Raw genomic sequence first — 20,532 nt, 5'->3', positions numbered from 1 at the left:
CAGAAGATTTGTAAGTAGAGCTGATTGCTAAAGTTTAATGGCATATATGCACACTTGGTCAAAGGATCATGATGCTCAGGCAAAAACGTAAATTTATGGCTATCCATTAATAGTAAGGGTTAAAATGCAGTTCTTTCAGCGCTCTTTTTCTCCAGGCTTGGTTAGCAGTATAAGGTCTTTCAGAGCATTGTCAATCCATTTTCTAAAGAAAACAGTACTACTATTCTGCCTTTCCAAATGTGCTTTCCTTAGTGCATTTGCTAGTAGATTATTTTTATAATGGTAAAAAAACAAAGTAGAGCCTAAAAGGTGCAATTTCACCCCTCAATGAAGTTAAATACAGTTGAAGCAAGCGGTCTCAGGGTTTCATATGTGGTCTTTAACCAAAATCTTTGGAGCTAACCCCACTGAGATGCACACACTCAGACTTTTGTCTAGGCTTAACTTGATGACATTGATTTTTATTTTTTTCCTAATTGTTGGTATTTCAGTTTATCACAAGTGGAATTGATTACAAATATAAATATAAATTCCAATATAAAGCTAGGTGTATGGTGCTAATCCATTAGAAATCATTAGGTTTTACATCACGGTTTTCAGCAAAGAGAAGCAATTCAAGCTCAAAATTTTTATTGAAGAAATAGTAAAACAAAAAATAGTAAAATAGTTTTGTGTCAGAAAATCCATTTCGATGAAATGATTGTGAATTTTTGATCTGTAAATGTAGCTCTGGTTCTGCACAAATTTTAGATATTACAGGTATTTTGGAAAAACTTCAACTACAGAAACATATTACAGCTTTCTTAGTTCTTAGTGATGGAGAGGGAAATAATTCTGGGAATTCTTACATCAACATTGGGTTGAACTACTGTCGTACTGATTTCTAAACACACAAACTGGTATGTCCACTAAGATCCTCAAGAACTGAGTAGCTGATTTAATACTATGCTGTATTGTATTAAATGTTGTGATTTTTTCTTACAGGGTAAAATTCTCTATAAAGTACGATGGAAAGGATATACCTCTGATGATGACACCTGGGAACCAGAAGTTCATTTGGAAGACTGCAAAGAAGTGCTGCTTGAATTCAGGAAAAAGGTTTTGGACAATAAGCCTAAACCTGTTAAAAAAGACTTACAGGTGTGTTTCACCTTTCAGCATCTTATGCTGAAGATGTATTCACTATCTACACTCTACTCATGGGAGGAGGGGAAGGGAAGACATGTGGAGTGTGGAATTAAGAAGACTTAAGGAATCTCTTCTATCTAAAATTGTTTTGTTTCTTGTGAAACTGAATATTGTTGCTGTTCTCTGGTAGGGATGTTTTTGTTAACTGAGGAGTTTGCTTGTATACTCTGAATCCATCTAAACTTTATTTCCCTTTTTAATGGAACTGTATAAATGATGTGTGGTCAGTTTAGCTTGGTGAGTGTGGAATTAAGAAGACTTAAGGAATCTCTTCTATCTAAAATTGTTTTGTTTCTTGTGAAACTGAATATTGTTGCTGTTCTCTGGTAGGGATGTTTTTGTTAACTGAGGAGTTTGCTTGTATACTCTGAATCCATCTAAACTTTATTTCCCTTTTTAATGGAACTGTATAAATGATGTGTGGTCAGTTTAGCTTGGTTTTGGCAACATCCCCCCTTTCTTTCCCTACCCACATGCATACTGTCTTGTCAGTGAAGCTGAGCACACTGCTCCAGTCACCCTCCCAGCTTTCTGTAGCAGATCAATTAAGTTTGTTGAGAGAGGAAAACAAAAAGATGAGTTGCAGGTAGGCAACATGTGGCTTTTTCTTCTCTTCTGCTCAGTCAGTTTGAAAAAGAAGTGTATGGATCTTTTTTTGAAAACTGTTTCCCTGCTTCTGGGATACCTATAGGTAAATTTTACAAAGCGAGATCAATTATTTTTGATGCAAAATAGCTCACATTTATATCTGTTCTGGAATCTGGTTGTTGGATGCACAACTGGTTTGTGTATTGATTCTCATCCAGGCAGTTAGTAATGCAGTTTAGGTAAGTAAGCTAGGATTGTATTTACAAATTTTACAATTTGGGGATGTGGAATGATCTTGGCAGTGATCAAAACATCAAAGTGCTTAAAAATTTGCTTTTCCCAAGCACCACCACCACCTTTTTGTATACTTTGCGCCAAAGTGATACAGTTTATTGGAGAAAGAAATATTTTCTTTTTTTTTTTGTTTGCCTTTTAGAAACTGTCTCTAGATGATGATATCTTTGAAGCAGAATCTGACAGTGACTGGCAGAGTGAAACAAAAGATGATATTTCACCAAAGAAGAAAAAGAAGTCAAAAGATGGAGAGGGTGATGCAAAGAAGAAAAAGTCTAAGTCTGCAAAACCCAAAGAAAAACCCAGAACAGAGTGTGAAAATTCCTCAGATACTTCGGTTTTAGATACAAAACCAAAAAAAAGGATTTCAGAAACCAAGAATGATTCAAATGACCCAAAGAAGCAAAGGAAAGAATATACTAAAGAAATTAAGAAAAAGAAGGGAGAAGTTAAAGATTTAAAAATAAAATCTAAAGAAGATGCTAAAGAAAATAAAAAGTCACGAAAGGAGAAGCATGCAGATGTTCAGTTTGACTCAGAAGGAAGTACTTCAAATGATACGTTTTCTCCAGGAGCTGATAATGACAGTTCAGACTTAAATTTTGAAAATAAAGATGGGAAGCAAAAGGTAGTTAGTGGAGAAGAGAGATTGGAACAGAAAATTGATGAAGAAGATGCCATTGCTGATAGGCATCTTGATGGATCGGCAAGTAATGAAGATGATAGTATTGATGTTAAGGTTAAAAGACAGAAGAAAATGCAGAAAGCAGAAGACTATACAGAGGGAGGTGAAAAGATGGAAACTCAAGATACGAATTCAGAGAAGAAAAGCTTGCACAAAAAGCAAACAGGTGAAGAAAAAGTAAAGATGGTATCAGGAGAGTTGGAGAAGGTGTCGCCTGTTCCTTCACCTGTGCAGAAGGGTTTGAGAGTGAGCACTGACGAAAGGGTGTGCAAGGCCACTGATTCACCTGGGGAGGTAAGCAGTGTTAAGGTATCAGTGTGGGGACTGGGAATTAAATCAGTCATCTTTGAGGTACAGATGCCTCGAACAGTGACTGACTGTGATGGCAAAGAGGAAAATACAAATTGGAAAGGTACAGAGCTGCATGAAACTAAAAGAAACACTGCACAATGTATAATAGAGGTTGGAGAATTTCTGGATTCTGAGTACTATAAAGGGGGGAATGCTTTAGGAGAGAAGGGCATATTTAAATGTGAAAGGATAAATTTCTCATGTTTGTTATGTATTCTTAGAAAGAAATTTACTATTCTTTCGAAGCTTGCTGTTGTTTTTAGCTGTGTTCCTGCCCACCACCTGCAGTTTCCTCAGTTTGTCTTTTTTCTACTTGTGTGGCAAGGGTGACAGGCTTGGACAACTGTCCATCATCTCCCACAGACACCAGCCATCCCATTGTAACTTCTATGTGGCAGCACCTACCTGAGAACTGCAATGCTCAAATCACTCCTAAACCCAAGTCTCCCAGATAATTGTGCAGCAGTCTTGTCTTGTTAGAATTTCAGAAGTGGTTACAGAAAGTGCTTAGTTTCATGATATGGTTTCATATTAATGAGAAATGCTGTACCTGTTGTAAGAAATGAGCTAAGCAAATACTGGAATATTTATATTTCTTTTTTTAATAGCTTAGTGTTTTAAGAAAAGCAGTATTGTAAAGGTAAAAGGAAAAATTTGATGGAAAAAATATTCTGGGAATATAATTTACTTCAGCTGCTTCAGACTGTTCTAGTACAGTTTGCAGTTCATAAAATGTTGGCAGCACAGAGAAACGCTGCTTGGATTTAAGAGGATTGCATGCAAAACACCTTGATACTTACTGGATTATACCCCACTTCTGAGGTCGTAACTCTGTGGTGGAAAGTTTTTTTCGCAGGTTCAGCAATGGTCCTCTGCTTATGGTTGCTGTGTGTATGGAGTAGGTCACCTTAAAAATAAGAAAGTTGATTTTGGGATAGAGAATTATGTGGCATAATCTCAGAGCAGAGCTACACAGAACTGTGGTTTTGCAGGATCTTAGTGGTGAAAGCTCTTGTAAACAAGGCTAAGCAATTCCTGTGAGGCCAGTTTCAGAAGGTTATTTAATTAGCTGGAATGGCATGGCCCTTTGTTACCCAGGTGTTTTACACCTGCTTCAGGGCTATAGCATTCATAAGAGAGAGACATGAGTGATGATAATCAGATAAATCTTTGCAGTTCTGTTTATCAGTGGTATAAGAATCCTGCACCTCAAACACGAATAAATCAACAGCAGGTGAAAGTGGGTTTGCTTGTGGCTCTTCAGCCAGCACTTTCAGGAAGTTGTGTGTATGCGTTGCTCATGGTTATGCTCCAAGCTATCAAGGAAGCAAGCAAGGCCTTCTACTGTTTGCTTTTGTTCAGTCTAGGAGGCTTAAACAATGTTTTCTGTAATGGATTAGATATTCTCCAGAGCAGCTGTGGTCTTACACGGGTGGGATGGGTGGAGACTTCTGGAGGGGTTTTTGTTCACTAAATTGTTGTCCCAAGCAGATTATTGTTTTCAGATAAAGTCCTCGTGTGTTTCAGCTACCTGTCGGTTTATAGCACAGTGTTCTCTGTTTGGAGTCAGTTTGCATGCTAAACCATTCTTCCCATTTGATTTTCCTGCAAACATAAAGGTGTAGGTTGTGCACTTGGTCAGTATTAGAAATCTGGTGTAGAATTGAGGATTACTGATATTAACAGCCCCTCTAGCAAATACCTGGTAATCCCTTTAGTAAATTGCAGGTCTCCTCCTAAATACTGAGCCTCTGTGAGGATTAGCAGCTGTCTGTGTTACTAGTTAATCATGTCGGTGATCAAAAGCTGAGGGTTTGTGGAGGAGAGGGAGGAAAGACGATTAAATGTCTCAGCTCTGCTAATAGGATGCAGTTAATTTTTTTCCCCCTTCTCAATAGCTGGTACAGTGCCGTGTTTGGATTTAGAGTGAGAACAATGTGGATAGCACACTGATGTTTTGGTGTCTGCCGAATTGTGTTTATCCTAAATCAAGAACATTTTCTTTCTTGTGTCTCATGCTCTGCCAGTGAGAAGATAGACAAGAGAAACTGGGAGGGAGCATAGCTGGGACAGGTTGACCTGAACTAGCCAAAGTGATATTCCTCACCAAATTAATCTACTTTAATTGAAGGTAGCATTTAATGATAAACTCAGTCTGTAGTTCTTGTGAGGACTTCTTTTGGGGCAGCTTTTCAGAAAGCCAATGCTATTCCATCTGCCAGGTTAGTGCTGGAGGCTAAAAAAAGCTGTGCCAAGGAGCCTTGTCCTACCTACTCTGCAGTTGAGTTTGCTGTTTGAATGGAAAGAAATGATTACAGGAGGAGAAAGGCAAACTTTGGTAGAGGCAGTTGAATTCCATTTTGGCAAATTTGATTATATGTCTACAACATCTACAACAAATTTCTTCTGCAGTATTGTCTATTGCTAAGCTTGAACTTCTGTGTGGATATGATGAGTTTGGGTGGACTTTCTTGAGCATCTGTTTTTCACAAATTACTGTTACCATAACATCCTGTATGAGTGAATTGGAAAATTTGGAACCTTTTGTGTCCAAATGTCAAGTTTTCTCAGTTGAAGTTCAAGTCAGTGCTATCTTAACTGCTTTGAATATGGTGCTACAAAACTGTTAAATACTGTGAAATAATTACATTCTACTCAGATTCAGTACTAGGAACAAATGAATAGTCTGTAATTTGGAAGGTGTTTTGTTCTGGAAATAACAATTCTCTTAGGGAAGAAGCTTTCACAGACTTGACTCCTGGCTCACCTGCTTAGTTCTGCTCAGAAATGTCCACAAGGCTGATACATACAGGTTTCAGTAGTATTAATTGTAAATATTTTTATTGTTGGGGTGGTAAAAGGAGTTTATTTTCCATTTTTTCTCTACCACTTTAATTTGATCTTTGCTCTCAATATCAGGAGAAAGAAGTAAAGAAAACAGAAATAAAAGAAAAATCTCAAAAAAAAGAGTCTGAAAAGGAAGAAAAAAGCAGAAAAGAACAAAAGGGCCTAAAAAGTAAGTGCTAACTACTTCAAGGAGAGAAGGGAATACCCCTTCAGGGCATTCTCCTCTTATTTCTACAAGGGCAGATATTGTATAGTTTCCTAACACACACCAGAAACAAGGAATTCTGCTTTTATTTTGGGAAGCAAGTCTTCTGTTTAATGGCTTTGTTAATACATGCTTGATGAGAATGTTAATATATGCTTCATGTGTGAAGCATGGAAGCATATAGATGTCTCTGATGCTTTTATAGACAAGTCAAGATTTTGCTGCTTTTCATTCAATACTGACAACTGCTTCTGTGGGTGGCATGGAATAGTGATATTTATTTATTTGAAGGAGTTCCTCCAACTATTGGCTCTTTTCAGAAGTGTTCTGTTGGTACTGTGCATACACACTTTCTGTATTTAGAAAATCTACTAAAGGTTCCCATCAGACAAACTTCTTTCCTCCTACTTTAGCCACAAGGATGAGTTATATTATACTACCCTTAAAATGCCACCGGAACTGGATGATTTGATACATGGAAGAAAAATGTCTAGTTTATATTTCTATTCGTAATAGTATAATGGAGTATTAATGTTACCATTCTTGATCTCAGTAAAACTCTGGATTACATTATTCAGGATAAATTCCCTCACTGCTCTGATGAGAATGAACTGAGGAAAACTAGGTAACTCTGACTTTGATAATCATGAATGTATATGGGAGGAACTATGGTGCTTCAAATAGCTGTTCTTTGACTGAAAGTTGCATAGATGCTTACAGTGCTTAAGAGAAGTAGTAACAAACAGGAGGATTACTTAGTGCTTCTTACACAGCAGTTGTCCTTCATCTGTTCATCACAGATACTGTTTTTTCAAAGTAGTAATTTATGCATCATTCTAAACTACATTGCTTAAAAAGATGATACTGTGTTGGAAGCATCAGAGCTCACACCTGCCAGGGTAGCTGGAGGTGAGCTAGCTCTCCCCAATTCTTGTCTTGCATTGAGCTTGCTCTTATACTTCAGCAGTGATTTCCATATGGAAAGAGAGCAGACCTGTTCCAAATGGCTGCTGGTCACTCACCTACACTTGTTATGTAATAGTCTTCAGTGGTTCAAGTAGTCACTCCTGGTGACTGTCTTAATATTCTTGGCTTTGAGCACATCAGAGTACATTTGACTTGTTTAATGTAGCTTCAGAATAAAAAAGTGAATATTCTGAGAATAACTGCAAAAGAGAAGAATCTTTGCTAGATTATAAATTGATAGAAAAATTAAAAGACAGCTAGGTGTACAAGGGAAGGAGAAGCATAAGAGATGAAACAGACACATGGATTTACATTGCTGCATAAGGTGATTGAGTAGTAGTGGATCTGTGTCAAATGGAGAACTCTGGTGAGCAGTAGAAACAAATGCAGGGGAAGGTTGAGCACTGTCAGTTGATGTTTTCCCAGTTCCTGCTTGAATCATTTAGTGCTCCAGCTCTTGTCTCTGCAGGAGGCTGAAATGATGTTTTCTTTTGAAACTCACTGATAACTTTTCAGTGTGTTTCTGGTATGGCAGTAATGGAGTGTTCACCTCGTATCAATTCAGCCTAATATATTAGAATAAATGATTTCTTTGAAGTGTAGAAGTCTGTTTGCAAGGTGCCTTTGTTGTGTAGAACCATTCCATGTTGACTGCCAGAGTTTATTTGAATGAAAAGTAGTAGTGATGTGTTGAGCTGCTGATCGGTGAAGCAATGGCAAGCAGTGAATGGTTTGGAAATTGACAAGCTGTATATTACTTATTTCACTTTTTTGTTTCTTCCGTGTAATCAAATGCATGATAGATGGCAAGCAACAAGTCCTGAGTTTGGGTATGGACATGCAGTTAGAATGGCTGACACTAGAAGAATTCCAGAAGCATCTTGATGGAGAAGATGAGAATCATATATCACCAGAACCAATATCAAATAGTGAGTATTTACTAGAGGAAAGGGTATTTCTTAGCTGGCATTTCAAAGGGAAACATTTTATAATGCATTGAATTTATTTTCTAGCTCTCCTGAGGGATGCTGTTAAAAGTGGAGATTATATGACAGTGAAAATGGCACTTTCTTCAAATGAGGAATATAATCTGGATCAAGAGGTAATTTTTTCTGCAGTAGAAGTATTGGAGGGGACTGGGAGGGAAGAGCACAAATTGTTATTTGTTTGAAAAGATTTCTCCTCTTGCCTAGTAGCATATTTCCATCTCACCTTGATAAAAAAGGACAAGGTGACAAAAGGGAGTACAGACTTAGTGTCTTCAATATTTGTTATCCACTTCTTCCAAAGAAAGAATGAAGTTCGATAGAAGTAAAGTTTGATAGAAGCATCCCAGTAGCTCAATTTGCAGCCAGTTTGCCCACTGTATTTATCTGAATATTAAATGTGGAACTTGACATGTGAGAAGAAATGATGATACCCATCAGGTCAAGTGGCTAAACTGTGCAAAACATCTATACATGGAAAAAAACTGAATCTAAAAACCCCCCAGACCCTGAATGTTCTGTTTGGCACACTAGGGACCACTTCACTCCATATTAGTTTTCTTCCAGTTCATCATCATCTGTGTTCTTAGTGGGTTCTCTTTCAAGGATCTATTTTCCTGTTAATTAGTACTGTGGTTCCATTTTTGAGTATTAAAATCTCTGTTAGCAGTATTTTCACTGGTGATCATGTGTAGTTGTATTTACATAGCATTTTGAGAACTCTGCATTATGCTAAGACTTGTGTAGCATAGTAGAAAAGATGTCAAGTGACCTACTGAGGAAAGCATGTGTTCTTTGAGTTGTTAGTGTCTTTGTACTTACAGCTATGATAAATCCAAAAGCAGTGTTGTGGTAGCAGCTGACTTGAGCCAGTCATTTTTCTCCAGTGGCTGCTGATTTTATTGTTTTCCACTGTCTTGCTGTTTTCCCCACTCTGAGATACCCTACTACGTTTCTTACTGGTTCATTCTGGTTTTCCTCCTCCTTGTTCTGGGCCTCAGAATGTTACAGAGTTTGCTGCTTGTGGAGCTCAGAGTGTGAGACCTGTGGACAAAAGAAGTGGGAGGTGATAGTTTGTTAGTATCTGGCAGCCGTGTATGTATGAATTCTTCTGCCAAGGAGGGAAATCGTTGTGAAACCTGTTGACACACTTCCAGTTTTTGTTTCACAGCTTTGATTTATCTTAAAGTATTTGGGGTTTTTTTTTTTTTTTTGTTCTTTTTTTAATGGCAATGATTCTTGTTGCAGGATGCAAGTGGGATGACCCTAGTTATGCTTGCTGCTGCTGGTGGACATGATGACCTTCTCCGTGTCCTAATCAGGAAAGGAGCTAAAGTTAATAGCAGACAGAAAAATGGAACAACTGCATTGATACATGCAGCTGAAAAGGTTGGCGTGGTTGTTGTCCTCTTTGTGGTTCTTGGCTCTTTTACTTATGCTTAGAAACAGTACACAATTTTTTCCTGTGAATGATGCCTAAAAAGTAGTTAGCAAGATATAGCAGGGTGACCTTAAATGCATAATTTCAGCAGCTGTGGTTATTGTAGTGTAAATGAGTTCTGAGCATAAAAGCTACCCTGAGTAGAGAATATCATAGGAGGGAAAGTGGAGGCAAAGGATATCTGTGAATATTTGCCTGTCACGGGGGCTGAAGTTCTTGTTAGAATGGCTTGTTACGATCTCTGGCTACACAGGATCCAAACTGGGGAGACTTAGGGAGAAAATCTCTGATTAAACAGGGTCTGCTGTTTGAAAGTTGGGCAGTGGAGATGGTGGCAAGCTCTTCTCAAGCCAGGAAGTTAGGTGTGCTCTTCTGTTCAGGTTGGTTTGTGTGCTTTACCATGTGCAGTAGGTAGAGGCTGAAAGGGAGCTTGATTCCAGTTTGGTGACTGATGCAAACACACTGTTTTCTTCCTATGATGTTTATTATTGCAAGATTTTTAAAGAAGTAAGAGTTGTAAATCCTTATGGCTATCTACTTGACTGAGTCTGAATTGCTTTTTCTTAGCCATGGGTGATCTCATGTGATATCATTGTGTCATGCCGCATGTTTTGAATTTTATGGATGGATTTTAAGTGTCATTTTACATTCTGAAACAAAACCAGAGTGTTTTTTGCTTACTTGTCTTGTGGTTTGGGGGGATTTTTTCAGAATCTTCTAACAACAGTAGCTATTCTTCTGGAAGCTGGGGCGTATGTGAACGTGCAGCAGAGCGGCGGTGAAACTGCCTTAATGAAGGTAAATTCAGTGTTTGCCAAAAGTATTTACTACTAAACTGTGTCAGAACAAACTAATAAAACACAAAACCATATTTGTAGAGTTCATTTGGGAAACATGTGCTGTATTTGAAATATAAATACCATTCATAGTTACTCTAAGTAGTGTCTTAATCCCTTTTTTGAATGTACTGTAATGCCTACACAGTAAATGCAGATGCCATCAGCATGCAGTGCTAAATGTGGCTCATCATCCTCTTCTGTTGTTTGGCTCAAAGAAGTGCAGATATGGTCTTTAGACTGAGATAATCAGATTGTCTCCAGGAAGAGAAAAAATCCAGAAAGGAAAATCTCTCATTTGAGTATTGCTGTGATTGACACTTGTAGTTTCTTGGGGGCCAGAAATAAAACAGCCAGTGTGCAATCTTCCCAGTGCCTGTTCTGCACCTTTACTCCCCCAGTCACAAAGGAAATTGTTTTTTTTTAAATTTTGCTGTAATGGGAATATTGTAAGACTCTTACAGCAGTCTGTGCTCTTAATATTCTTTAATTTATATAAGATGATTTCCCCAAAGTTCCCCTTTGGATAAACTTGCTGTATTTATATGTGGGCTGTTATGCAGTTTGTTTGCAGAAGAGGTTGCAAAAGCTTTTCTGTCCAGACAATGTGGTATTGTTTCTGCTCTACCCTCTGCAAGGCTTAACAAGCGTGGGGATCTCACATTTGCTCTAAAGAAAACAACACCTCGTTTGTGGTTTCCTCAGCCGTCTGGGTCCAAAATCCCTTCATAATTTGGCTACCTCCACAAACCTCAGTTTTAGCCTTCATTGTTTCTAAAGGTTTTATTAGCATTTGATGCACGGCTGTACATACTTTCTAATTGGCAGCCCACAGTGACTTATTCCAGATACTTGTTTTGCCACGTAGATACAAAGAATAGGGTCTTCATTTCCAGTAATTTACTGGAACAAGTTTAGCCTTGTGTGGATAAGCATATCAATGTGTTAATCTAATCACTCTTACTGAATCTTGGGACTTGGATCATTCTTTCTTAAAAAAAAATAATTCTTGGCACTTGATTCCTTTCTGTGAGGTGTTGTGGGAGTTTTGTGGGTTTTTGGTTTGAGGGGGGCAGGTGGGTTGGTTTATTTATGGGAAATCATGGATTGAAGGCACAGATAGAGGTTCAGAGACAAATTTCAGAAGTTAACTTCCGAAAGACCTTACGAAGATACAAAGTGCTCCCTCTTGTGCCTTTCCTTGATTTGTTTGAGTGAAGTGTTTGAAATCAAACGACCAAGAGCATGTGTTTGCATTCTTCAATGTAAAACTTTTTCTTACGCTTCCCTGTACTTTCCCTTCTAGTCTTTGCTTGACATGCCCTGAGATTCTTCCTGTAAGTGACAGTGGACACTTGGGCAGTGGGTAACGGTGACTGCCTAACATAGCTAAGTAACAGTCTGGGCAAATTCTGTTGATCTACTGCACACCCAAAGCACCATTTGAACTGAGATGCCTAGAAACAGGCACTTGAAAGTGTTACTTTAGTCATTCTGAATAGTTCTGCAGGAACATATTTGTTCAGGTGAACAATTGCAGGAAAATGTACAGTTACTGAACTCCAGCAGATTGGATGTTTTTCACAGAACTTTCAGGGTTTGCTTTATCTATTTATTTTTCTTCTAATTAAGTCTGCTTGGTAATGCTGAGTGTTGCTGCTTCTGTGGGATCAGGTGTGGAGTTGTGTTAGCATTCACAAAGCAAATACCTAAACTTGTCTTCTGAATTATAACTAAACTTGGATTTTAATTTGTTTCTGCAGTTGTGCTTGCTCTTATGTTATTCTCTGTTGTAGTGGGGTGTTTGTCATTGTTTTCCATCCTTCCATCTTCTCCCTTTCTCCACAGGCATGTAAAAGAGGGAATTCTGATATAGTGCGGCTTATGATTGAAAATGGAGCGGACTGTAACCTTCTGTCAAAGAACCAGAACAGTGCCCTGCTCTTTGCTAAACAGTGTAGTAACCCACTGGTGTATGACCAGCTCAGGAGTCATTTGGAAATGTGAGTAAACTCTACTTGGAAGTTTGTTCTGGTGAAGTTTGCAGTACTAGGCAGGTCATCATTTTGGTTTAAGTCAAGGGGAAGACAAGGAAATGTCAGGAGAGAAAACAGATCTGATTTGGACAGAAAGCTGACTAATAAATAATGTGAAATTAAAAGTAAGTGAGCTAACAGAATTAACATACATTTGTTTAAACACTGCTTTTTGCTTAAGTAATGTGTTCTGATCCAGCTTCATACTGGGAGGAAAGTATTGTGATGCAAGTGTTTTTAATGTCCTGTTAAGCTTCTCTGAGGTATTGTATCACTGCACTGTGGATCTGTCCTGAGCGGATGAAGTCTATAAGGAATGTTTCCTTATAGGAGGCTAAATGGAATGAAAAGTGCCGTAAGCATAAAAACTAATAATGATTTTTCAAATGTAGAAAAGTTGTTGAAGTGAGCAGGGGTAGCTGAAGTGGATAAATGGAGTATGCTGATGCTTCTAGGGAAGGAAATTTGGTACCTGCTTCTCAGCACATTGAACTTTGACACTCATTCACAATCTACTGCCTTTTCCAGTTTGTTTCCTATTTAATATCTGCCACCTTCAGTTTGGCTAATCAGAGTGCTGATTTTTGGGAGACCTTGACCATGTAAAGCCAGTGAAATGGCAGTTGAAATTACATACTGATAATTGCAAAGTGATGTCCATGGGTTATCACTGTGGCTATGTGTACTGTACAGGGAGTAACAGCTCTTGCATTGAGGAAGCTTCTAGACTCATTGCCTGAAAATACCAGTTCACTGCTTCTTGCCATTCAGAAAGGGGGGAAAATATAGTAGTAGTGGAGCTGAAAATAAAATGATTAAAAGATCAGAAAACAGCAGAAAACCGCCCAGAGCCATGAGACAGGTTCTGTGGTCCATCCTGTGAAATGATTTAGTGGTAGGTTTGAAATGGAGGGATATTTTTGCACAGAAAAACTGAATTATAGATCTCACTGTTGCAGAACGCTGTGGTCACAAATGCATGGGATTTGAGAAGGGATTAAGTAGATCTAAGGAGAGATGTGATTTGGCTGCAGCCTCTAGTTTTGGATGCCTCTAAATCAGATTGCTGGAAAATAGGACAGTGTACCAAAAACTATGTCTGTTTAATTTTCTATATTTAAGGCAGCTTTGTCTAGCAGCTGGTAACTAGATGGGCTTCTGGGCTTGCTTTGGCATGGCAGTTCTTGTGGTTTCTTTCCAGTGAAACACTTCAGTTTGAGATTCTGCAGATTATAATCTCTGATAGCAAGGCAGGGTCGTGTGCTCTAAATAGACACTGAAAAAGCCATAAAGCTTTGAGAGTCAGGACCTTTGCTGTGCAAAAGCATTTGAAACCCATTTCTGCCAGAACAGCTTTCTGAAGAGGATTGATTCCTCAGTGACCTGCTTGCCAAGGTGCCAAATACTGCTGGTTTATGTGGTTTCTCTTTGAAGGCTAGGCTGCTTGTTTCCACACCTCCCCAGCCCCTAAAACCAAGCAAAACTCCCACTTTGGTTATCCTGCTGGGAGTGTCACTGCTGTCTCACTGTGGTATTGAGTTTAACTGGGGACTGCAGTTTTCCAATAGCATTGCCAGTAAAATGATACTTACTTGTTTATGTTGAACTTGCAGTCAGGTTGATAACTCAGCCAGACTGGGCAAGTGGTGGTTTCTCTTTGGCTAACAGGTACATACTGATGTTTCAGGCATATCTTTCTCCATAGAAATCCTTCAAAATATGTGGCTAGTTGGATATGTTGCTTGGCTTTTTTAATCTGCTGTAGTGCATTTGTTTTACCATTTTATTTTTGTGGACCCAGTAGATGAATTTAACAAACAGGTTTCTGTAAAATGCTCTATTTACAAAGAATTGGAACCTGGGGTTCACCTGTGCATAAATGCTAGTGCTGAAGGCATTTCATTAATTCCTGAAAACTGGGAATCTAAAAAGATCTGGAATCCTTTTTATTGTGTATCAGCTCTCACTGTCTGTCTGGTAAAATACTTCACTGTGTGAAGCACAGGCCTCACTTGTTTGGTGTTTTAGGCTCTCCAGAGTGGCAGAAGAAACCATCAGGGATTATTTTGAAGCTCGCCTTGCTTTGCTGGAGCCAGTCTTCCCGATCGCGTGCCATCGGCTCTGCGAAGGGCCAGACTTCTCTATGGATTTTAATTACAAACCCCCACAAAACGTGCCAGAAGGTAAGGGGCTTGTTGTGGGTGGGGAGTTTGTTTGTTTAAAAACCATAAAACAACGTGGTTTAAGTGTGTCTGAAATCCTCTGTTGTGACGCTGCAGCCCATTGGGTTAATGATGCTGTGCTCAGGGAGCATAGGGAGAGCAGTTGTGTTGTGGGGTTTGTGTGCTGGGGTTTGTTAATGGCCACATACACAGCTGCTTTCTGTCCGTGGGTTACACTGCCTGAGTGACAGGCATGATAGGAAAGGAGTGGTTTACCTTAGAATTAGTAATTCAGGAACATCTTAATCTGAGTATACTGAGAAAAATTTTCAGTGGATCACTTTGTCATGTATGCAGCACCTCACACACTGGAGTCCTGGAGTATAGGCACAGCACTCTCCTGATACATAGTCTAGAAATAAGATCACTAAGAGGAAGCAGCATCAATCAACTCTGTTTTGCCCACAAACCCTTTGAAAAAGCTGGGAATCAAATCCCCAAGGTACTTGGGAATGTTTCTTCATTCTTTCAGGAATTCAGGTACTGTTCTCTGTTGCTTGTCTTAGTTGAGCCATTTTGACTGATACATCAGAGAAATATCTGCTGATACTGATTTGTCTCAAAGTAATACATCAGTGTGACTGTTAGATTCCACTTGAACTTGGATTGAAAGTGGTTGTGTCTGCCCAGTTTTCTGGTTGTTCAGAGTTGTAATGTAAGTCTTCCAGTTCTTGGTATCCTGTTTTATGGAATCAGCAACCCTAATACATAAACATAAGTTTATGTATTAAAAGAAAGCATTTCTGGGTATTTAAAGTTGCTGCTCCGTGGATTTCAGTGCAGTTCATAAGGATCTGTCATAGACTGGGCTCCATTGTCTGTTCTCTTACCACATTAAATTCCATAACTCTCTTTAGGAAAACCTAAACCCACAGAGGTGAACTGTGCTGGGGATTGCTGTTTCCATTTTGCCTTCCTTTCTACTAGCTACATGAAATGATTGCTGCTGCTGCTAAAAGACATTAAGTTGGTGACTAAGTCAGTTGTTTTCTGTGCTAGGATCCCCTGATTTAGGAGATGGATTTTTTTGCATGGTGACTTGATAATCCATTGGGGTTTTATATATACTATATAATGGGGTTTTATATATATTTGTATTTCAGTGTCTTCAAAGGTTCAGTGTAGGCAGTTCTAAATACTAGATCTCATTTCAAATTCAAGTGACTGGAGTTACCTTCCCTTTCAGGATCTGGAATTCTTCTCTTTGTTTTCCATTCAAATTTCTTTGGAAAAGATGTCGTTGCGCGGCTCTGTGGACCATGCAGTGTACAAGCTGTGGTTTTAAATGACAAATTCCAGCTCCCTGTATTTTTGGTAAATCTTTTCATATGACTGACTGTAAATCTGATTTATGAAGTCTTCATGGAGCAGCCTGGGAAATCTTAATTTGCCTTAATTTGGATTATGAGTATTGTGATGAACCATTTTTTTAATCATGATAAAGTTGGTTTTTAATGAAACTTTATTTTCTTTGTATATGGAGATAACTACAAGGTTTGCCTTGTGCTAGATTCCATAAAACTGTGTGACTTAAAAGGCATGGACAGAGTGCTGGAGAACCTGCTTCTAGGTGGTCCTGCCTGAGCAGGGGGTTTCACCCTTCTGTGGATTCTGGGGCTTGAGAATTGAGGGTTTGAGCAGGCTGGTGAGAGTTCTGAATGTAAAGCTGTGTTGCTTCTCAAGTTCACTCAGCCTCTCACATGTTTTTTGACCCAGGTTAAGTTCTTAAATACTTTCTAACAACCTGCCTCATATTTGTAATGATTAATTTCTGGGTTTTTTTTTAAAATCGATTAAATACATCACTGTGCACAATTTTAAAGACCCTTTGTTTTCTCAGTGGTTGCACCAAAGGTTCTCGGCAGTATACACAACTTTATTTGAAAAAAATGCATAGTGAGAAAGCTGTGTTCTCTTAGTCCTCTCACCTATCTCTTTCAGCCATATCCTGCTGTTAACTTTGTCCACTTTCTTTTTCCTTTTAGGACAGTCACTTTATTTATTCCTTCAGCCCTACTGGAGGCCTTAACAAGCTTTTCATACGGTTGGCAGAAGTTCCTGCTGCCAAGGTACAAAATGTTCTCAAAATTATGTGCATATTAACTTGCTGTACAGTATCTCTTCCATAGTCTAAATGCTTCCAGTTGTATGTCGCAAATGTAAAACTGAGCATTTCCACCTCTCCTCATCCTAGTTGCAGTCAGTTACAGTTCCATCCTGTGATGCTGCCAGAACTCAGGAACATGGCCAAGGGTCAGTTCTGTTGTAATTAAATGTTTTTCTGCTGCAGTCAGAATAATCTATGCACCAGGATAAACTGATGTTACAGCTAAACCCTTTTCCCCATCTATATGATGAATTTAATGACTAACAGATACATGGAGTGCCTTTTCTGGGTTGGTTATTTATTTTTTTTTTGCATACAGGTATTTTTGCTTGTGCTTTGGAAGTATTTACTCTGCTTTTAAATAGTCTGTGTAGTTTGCTGCATTTTACAGGTGCTTTGGGCACTAGTTCCCACTACATGTTGCAAGATGAATAACAGATCCTGGTAGCATTTATTTAATCCTTGGAGGACACACCAAGAAATTTTCAAGGTCTTCAGATTTAAAAGTTATACTCTTGAATGTTTTATTGTGCACCTTTTATTTTTAGGGTAGAAAGTCATGTTCAGATGGAAAGTATATGTCTGATTTTATTAAAGACTTTGTAATTATTTTTTGTTTCCTTTCTTGGTCGCTAGCAATCATGTTTCTTGTGCTATTCCTGCATTAGATGAAGTGTGTAACACAGTAGTTATATGTGAACAACCTTGATGTGAAACCTGTGTTTGCTTTTACAGGTAAAGCTGCTGATAGGAGCATACCGAGTGCAGTTGCAGTGACCTCCCAGCTGTGAGCACGCTGAATGGACTGACACTTCTTGGGATATACTTCTGATTCCTCTGGTCAGAGGCTGACAAAGCAGTTTGGAACTTTTTGGCACCACACTCCTAAGACCCAGTTCCCAGCTCACTGTCCCTCGTTGGCAGTCATATAGGAGTGTTGGAGAGCAGCTGGATGTGCTGCACTGGTGGGACAGGGTTGTCACCTTTTTTTACTTTGTACAGATGTAGATGTAAGTATTTGTGCCAATACATATAATTTTGTTTTTCTTTAACTTGTGGAGTCCAGACTGCATATTTCAGCTTTTCCACAATGTGGAATGGTGCATATAAGAACTATTTAAGGTAACTACGTGAAATTGTCTTTTTTCATAGAAAGATTTTTTCATTTGTAAACTACTATTTTCTACTTTCTCTAACGTTTCTATGTAAAATGCAGAACTGTCATATTCTTGAAGCTGTGGGCAGATATTACACTTCAAATCTCTGCATTAGATTTAACTTTGAATTGCTGAGGGCTGTGTTCTGATTTAAAAGTGTTCCTGCCTCCTGATGAGACAGCAGTTATGCTTTAGAGTGGTTCCCTTCAAACTAACACAGTGAAGTCTGCAGGCAGGAACAAACACGTCTGAACAGGCTCAATTCCTAGAAGGTCACAGCCAGGTCCTGTATCAGTGTTTCAAAGCTACTTTTGCATTGGGGAAGCGACTGGTGGTCTTACAGACATCGTAACTTTTGAGGTCTTAGGTGACATCTGGGAGAACAAACACAAGCTGAAAGTAGCAAACCAGAAAGCATTGCCTGCACACTGAAGGAAGTTGTCTGTAGACAAGAGGAGACATAGAGGATTTCAGATGTTCTCAGCCTGACAGATTGAGGACATGTCTTGTCCTTTAACCCAGAAATTCAGTTCCTCAGTGCAAAGAGCTGCTATCTTTTTAAATTATTATATTATTTAAATGACTCATTTTATCAGATGACAGCAGCTCCACAATGGGTCTGCGCTGTAAAATACATACGTAGTACTTCTGCATGGCATATAGAATATTTTTTCTCTGTAAATTAACCAACACCTTGAAAGGTAGGGGAAAAAAAGAAAAAAAAACCCAACCAGATTGTGCCTTTGCTGTTCTAGTTGCCATGTGTAGTTTACTTGCCACTATGTGCCTATATTATTAGCAAAACTATTGTGCATAAATTCTTGATGTATTTGTGTGCTCACCATGAAAATGGTGCAGATGTATGAACCATGCTTTTAAGAACTGTGACTTTTTCATACAAAGTTCAATTTACCAGTTTTTAAATCTTTCTTATTTAAGAGATGCCAAATCAGTAAGTAACCAAGAACATGATTTGTTTTCTGGAATGTCACATTAAGCTATATAAAACTAGAACAGCAACATGACATGCAAATATTCATTTCTGTTGTGATTTAGAATAGTGGCTTATCTTTTTCCAAACAGTATTGATGGGATGTTGACAAGTTTGGGTTTTGAACAGACTCGGTACCTCCACCTCTCTGATTACATTAGATACCTCACTTTGCCAAGCGTGAACACCTGAGATGCATGAAAAGCACTGGCTGAGAATCAGGTATGTCTCAGTCAGCACTTGGGACTTTGTGCACCTGTGATTTTAGTCACTGTGCATAACCCTGGATGATGACTAAGGAAAGGGAACACTCATATTTCCTTGTGTTGGAGTGGTAGTTTTGGTGTACTTAGCTCCTTCTTAGTTACTCTGGTGCTGTACCTGTGACAGCAGTGTGTGTTGTATGGAGCTTGTCAGTGGAACATGCTGGAGCTGCTCAGGGTGGGGACAAAGGGTTTTGAACAAATGTCCATATGCTAGTGATGCTGTTTAGAAACTGTTGTACAGTCTAATCTAAAATGTCTAGTAGTGCTCCAAGACTTGCCATAGCAAGTAGTTTGTTTTTCCCTTGAGGCACAGGGGAAGAGATGGAGGAGTTCTACAGCACATGGGAATAAAATGTGGGTTCATGATGCTTTTACTAAGGATGGATTTTGCAGCCATCTTTGTCTTTTAGTTGGCAACGTAAGTTCAGAATCCCTACTGAAGATTCATAAAAGGCATATGAAAAGCTGTTTGAAACTTTCAGTTTTTATTACATGGTCTTTATCCAACTGCTGAAAAAGGTTTTGGTGGACAAAGGATGGAGAGAAGGTAGCTACAATAAAAAACAGTTCTTCAGGCACTGTGGAGAAATACCTTGGGACATACTTGCTGTTTCTTTTTGCTGTCCTCAGTGATGGCAGGAGCTGCAGTTCCTATGAACTGCAATGGCAGCAAATAGTTCTGAGGGTTCAGGTTCATTATCGTCGACTGCTCCAGCACCAGTATGTGTGTTGCTGACTGTGTCACAGGTCTTGTGTGCTTTCAGCACCCCTTTTTCAAAACCAAGATGGGTTCTGAGCGCTCTGGATTTCAGAAAGCTGTTTCAGTATGTGACAGAGACAGACAGGGTGCAGCTGCCATCTGAGCCAGCTAGGATTGCTGCAGGTGCACAGGGACTGCACCAAAAGGTTCTGCTTGTCTGTACCTGCTCTAATTCTGTTACTGCCATTTGCCTTCCATGCAGTACTGGAAAACAGCTTCCTTAGGTCAGTCTGTCAGAGTGGTGGCAGCCCAGGAGCAGTGATGGCCCTGCATGATGCATTCCTACACAAGTGCCTTTAGTTTTGCTGGAGTCCATAGTGGAGTCTTGGCCTTTTAAAAGGGCAGGAGAACTATAAAGACTACATGTTTCTAAGCTACTGGTGCAGCATGAGCATGCACTGCAAGCCCATCAGTAAATCCTGACACTTGAAAATTCCTCTGGTTTTGTGTCCCATGTAAATGAGGAGAATATTTTTCAGCTTCTGAATTGGTCTTAAAGTGAGTGAAGGACAAAAGACAAGTTTGGAAAAAAATACTACAAGTAGACAAATGACACCAGAAATAAAGCTGAGCAGGACTGAGGCAGCAGGAAAAATTAAGGTTTTA

General features: G+C 39.0%; 1 protein-coding gene across 1 annotated transcript; it reads left to right on the top strand.

Annotated features, from left to right (window-relative positions):
* Positions 1 to 984: 984 nt before the first annotated feature.
* Positions 985 to 17,992, top strand: MPHOSPH8 (M-phase phosphoprotein 8; the record flags this gene model as incomplete). The annotated part of the gene is given in 14 exon segments (XM_009074750.1): positions 985 to 1,140; positions 2,213 to 2,911; positions 6,026 to 6,122; positions 6,328 to 6,344; positions 7,266 to 7,491; positions 7,928 to 8,053; positions 8,138 to 8,226; positions 9,359 to 9,499; positions 10,263 to 10,349; positions 12,236 to 12,390; positions 14,452 to 14,606; positions 15,832 to 15,959; positions 16,631 to 16,714; positions 17,488 to 17,992. Coding segments are annotated over 14 exon segments (2,202 nt in total), but the record flags the coding sequence as incomplete, so codon positions are not given.
* Between the last annotated feature and the right edge of the window lie 2,540 nt (positions 17,993 to 20,532).

The sequence above is a fragment of the Acanthisitta chloris genome, unplaced genomic scaffold, assembly GCF_000695815.1.
Source record: "Acanthisitta chloris isolate BGI_N310 unplaced genomic scaffold, ASM69581v1 scaffold6645, whole genome shotgun sequence".
Taxonomy (NCBI): Eukaryota; Metazoa; Chordata; class Aves; order Passeriformes; family Acanthisittidae; genus Acanthisitta; species Acanthisitta chloris.
Note: the sequence above shows the minus strand (reverse complement) of the source record. Positions and strands in the feature narration are given on the sequence as shown.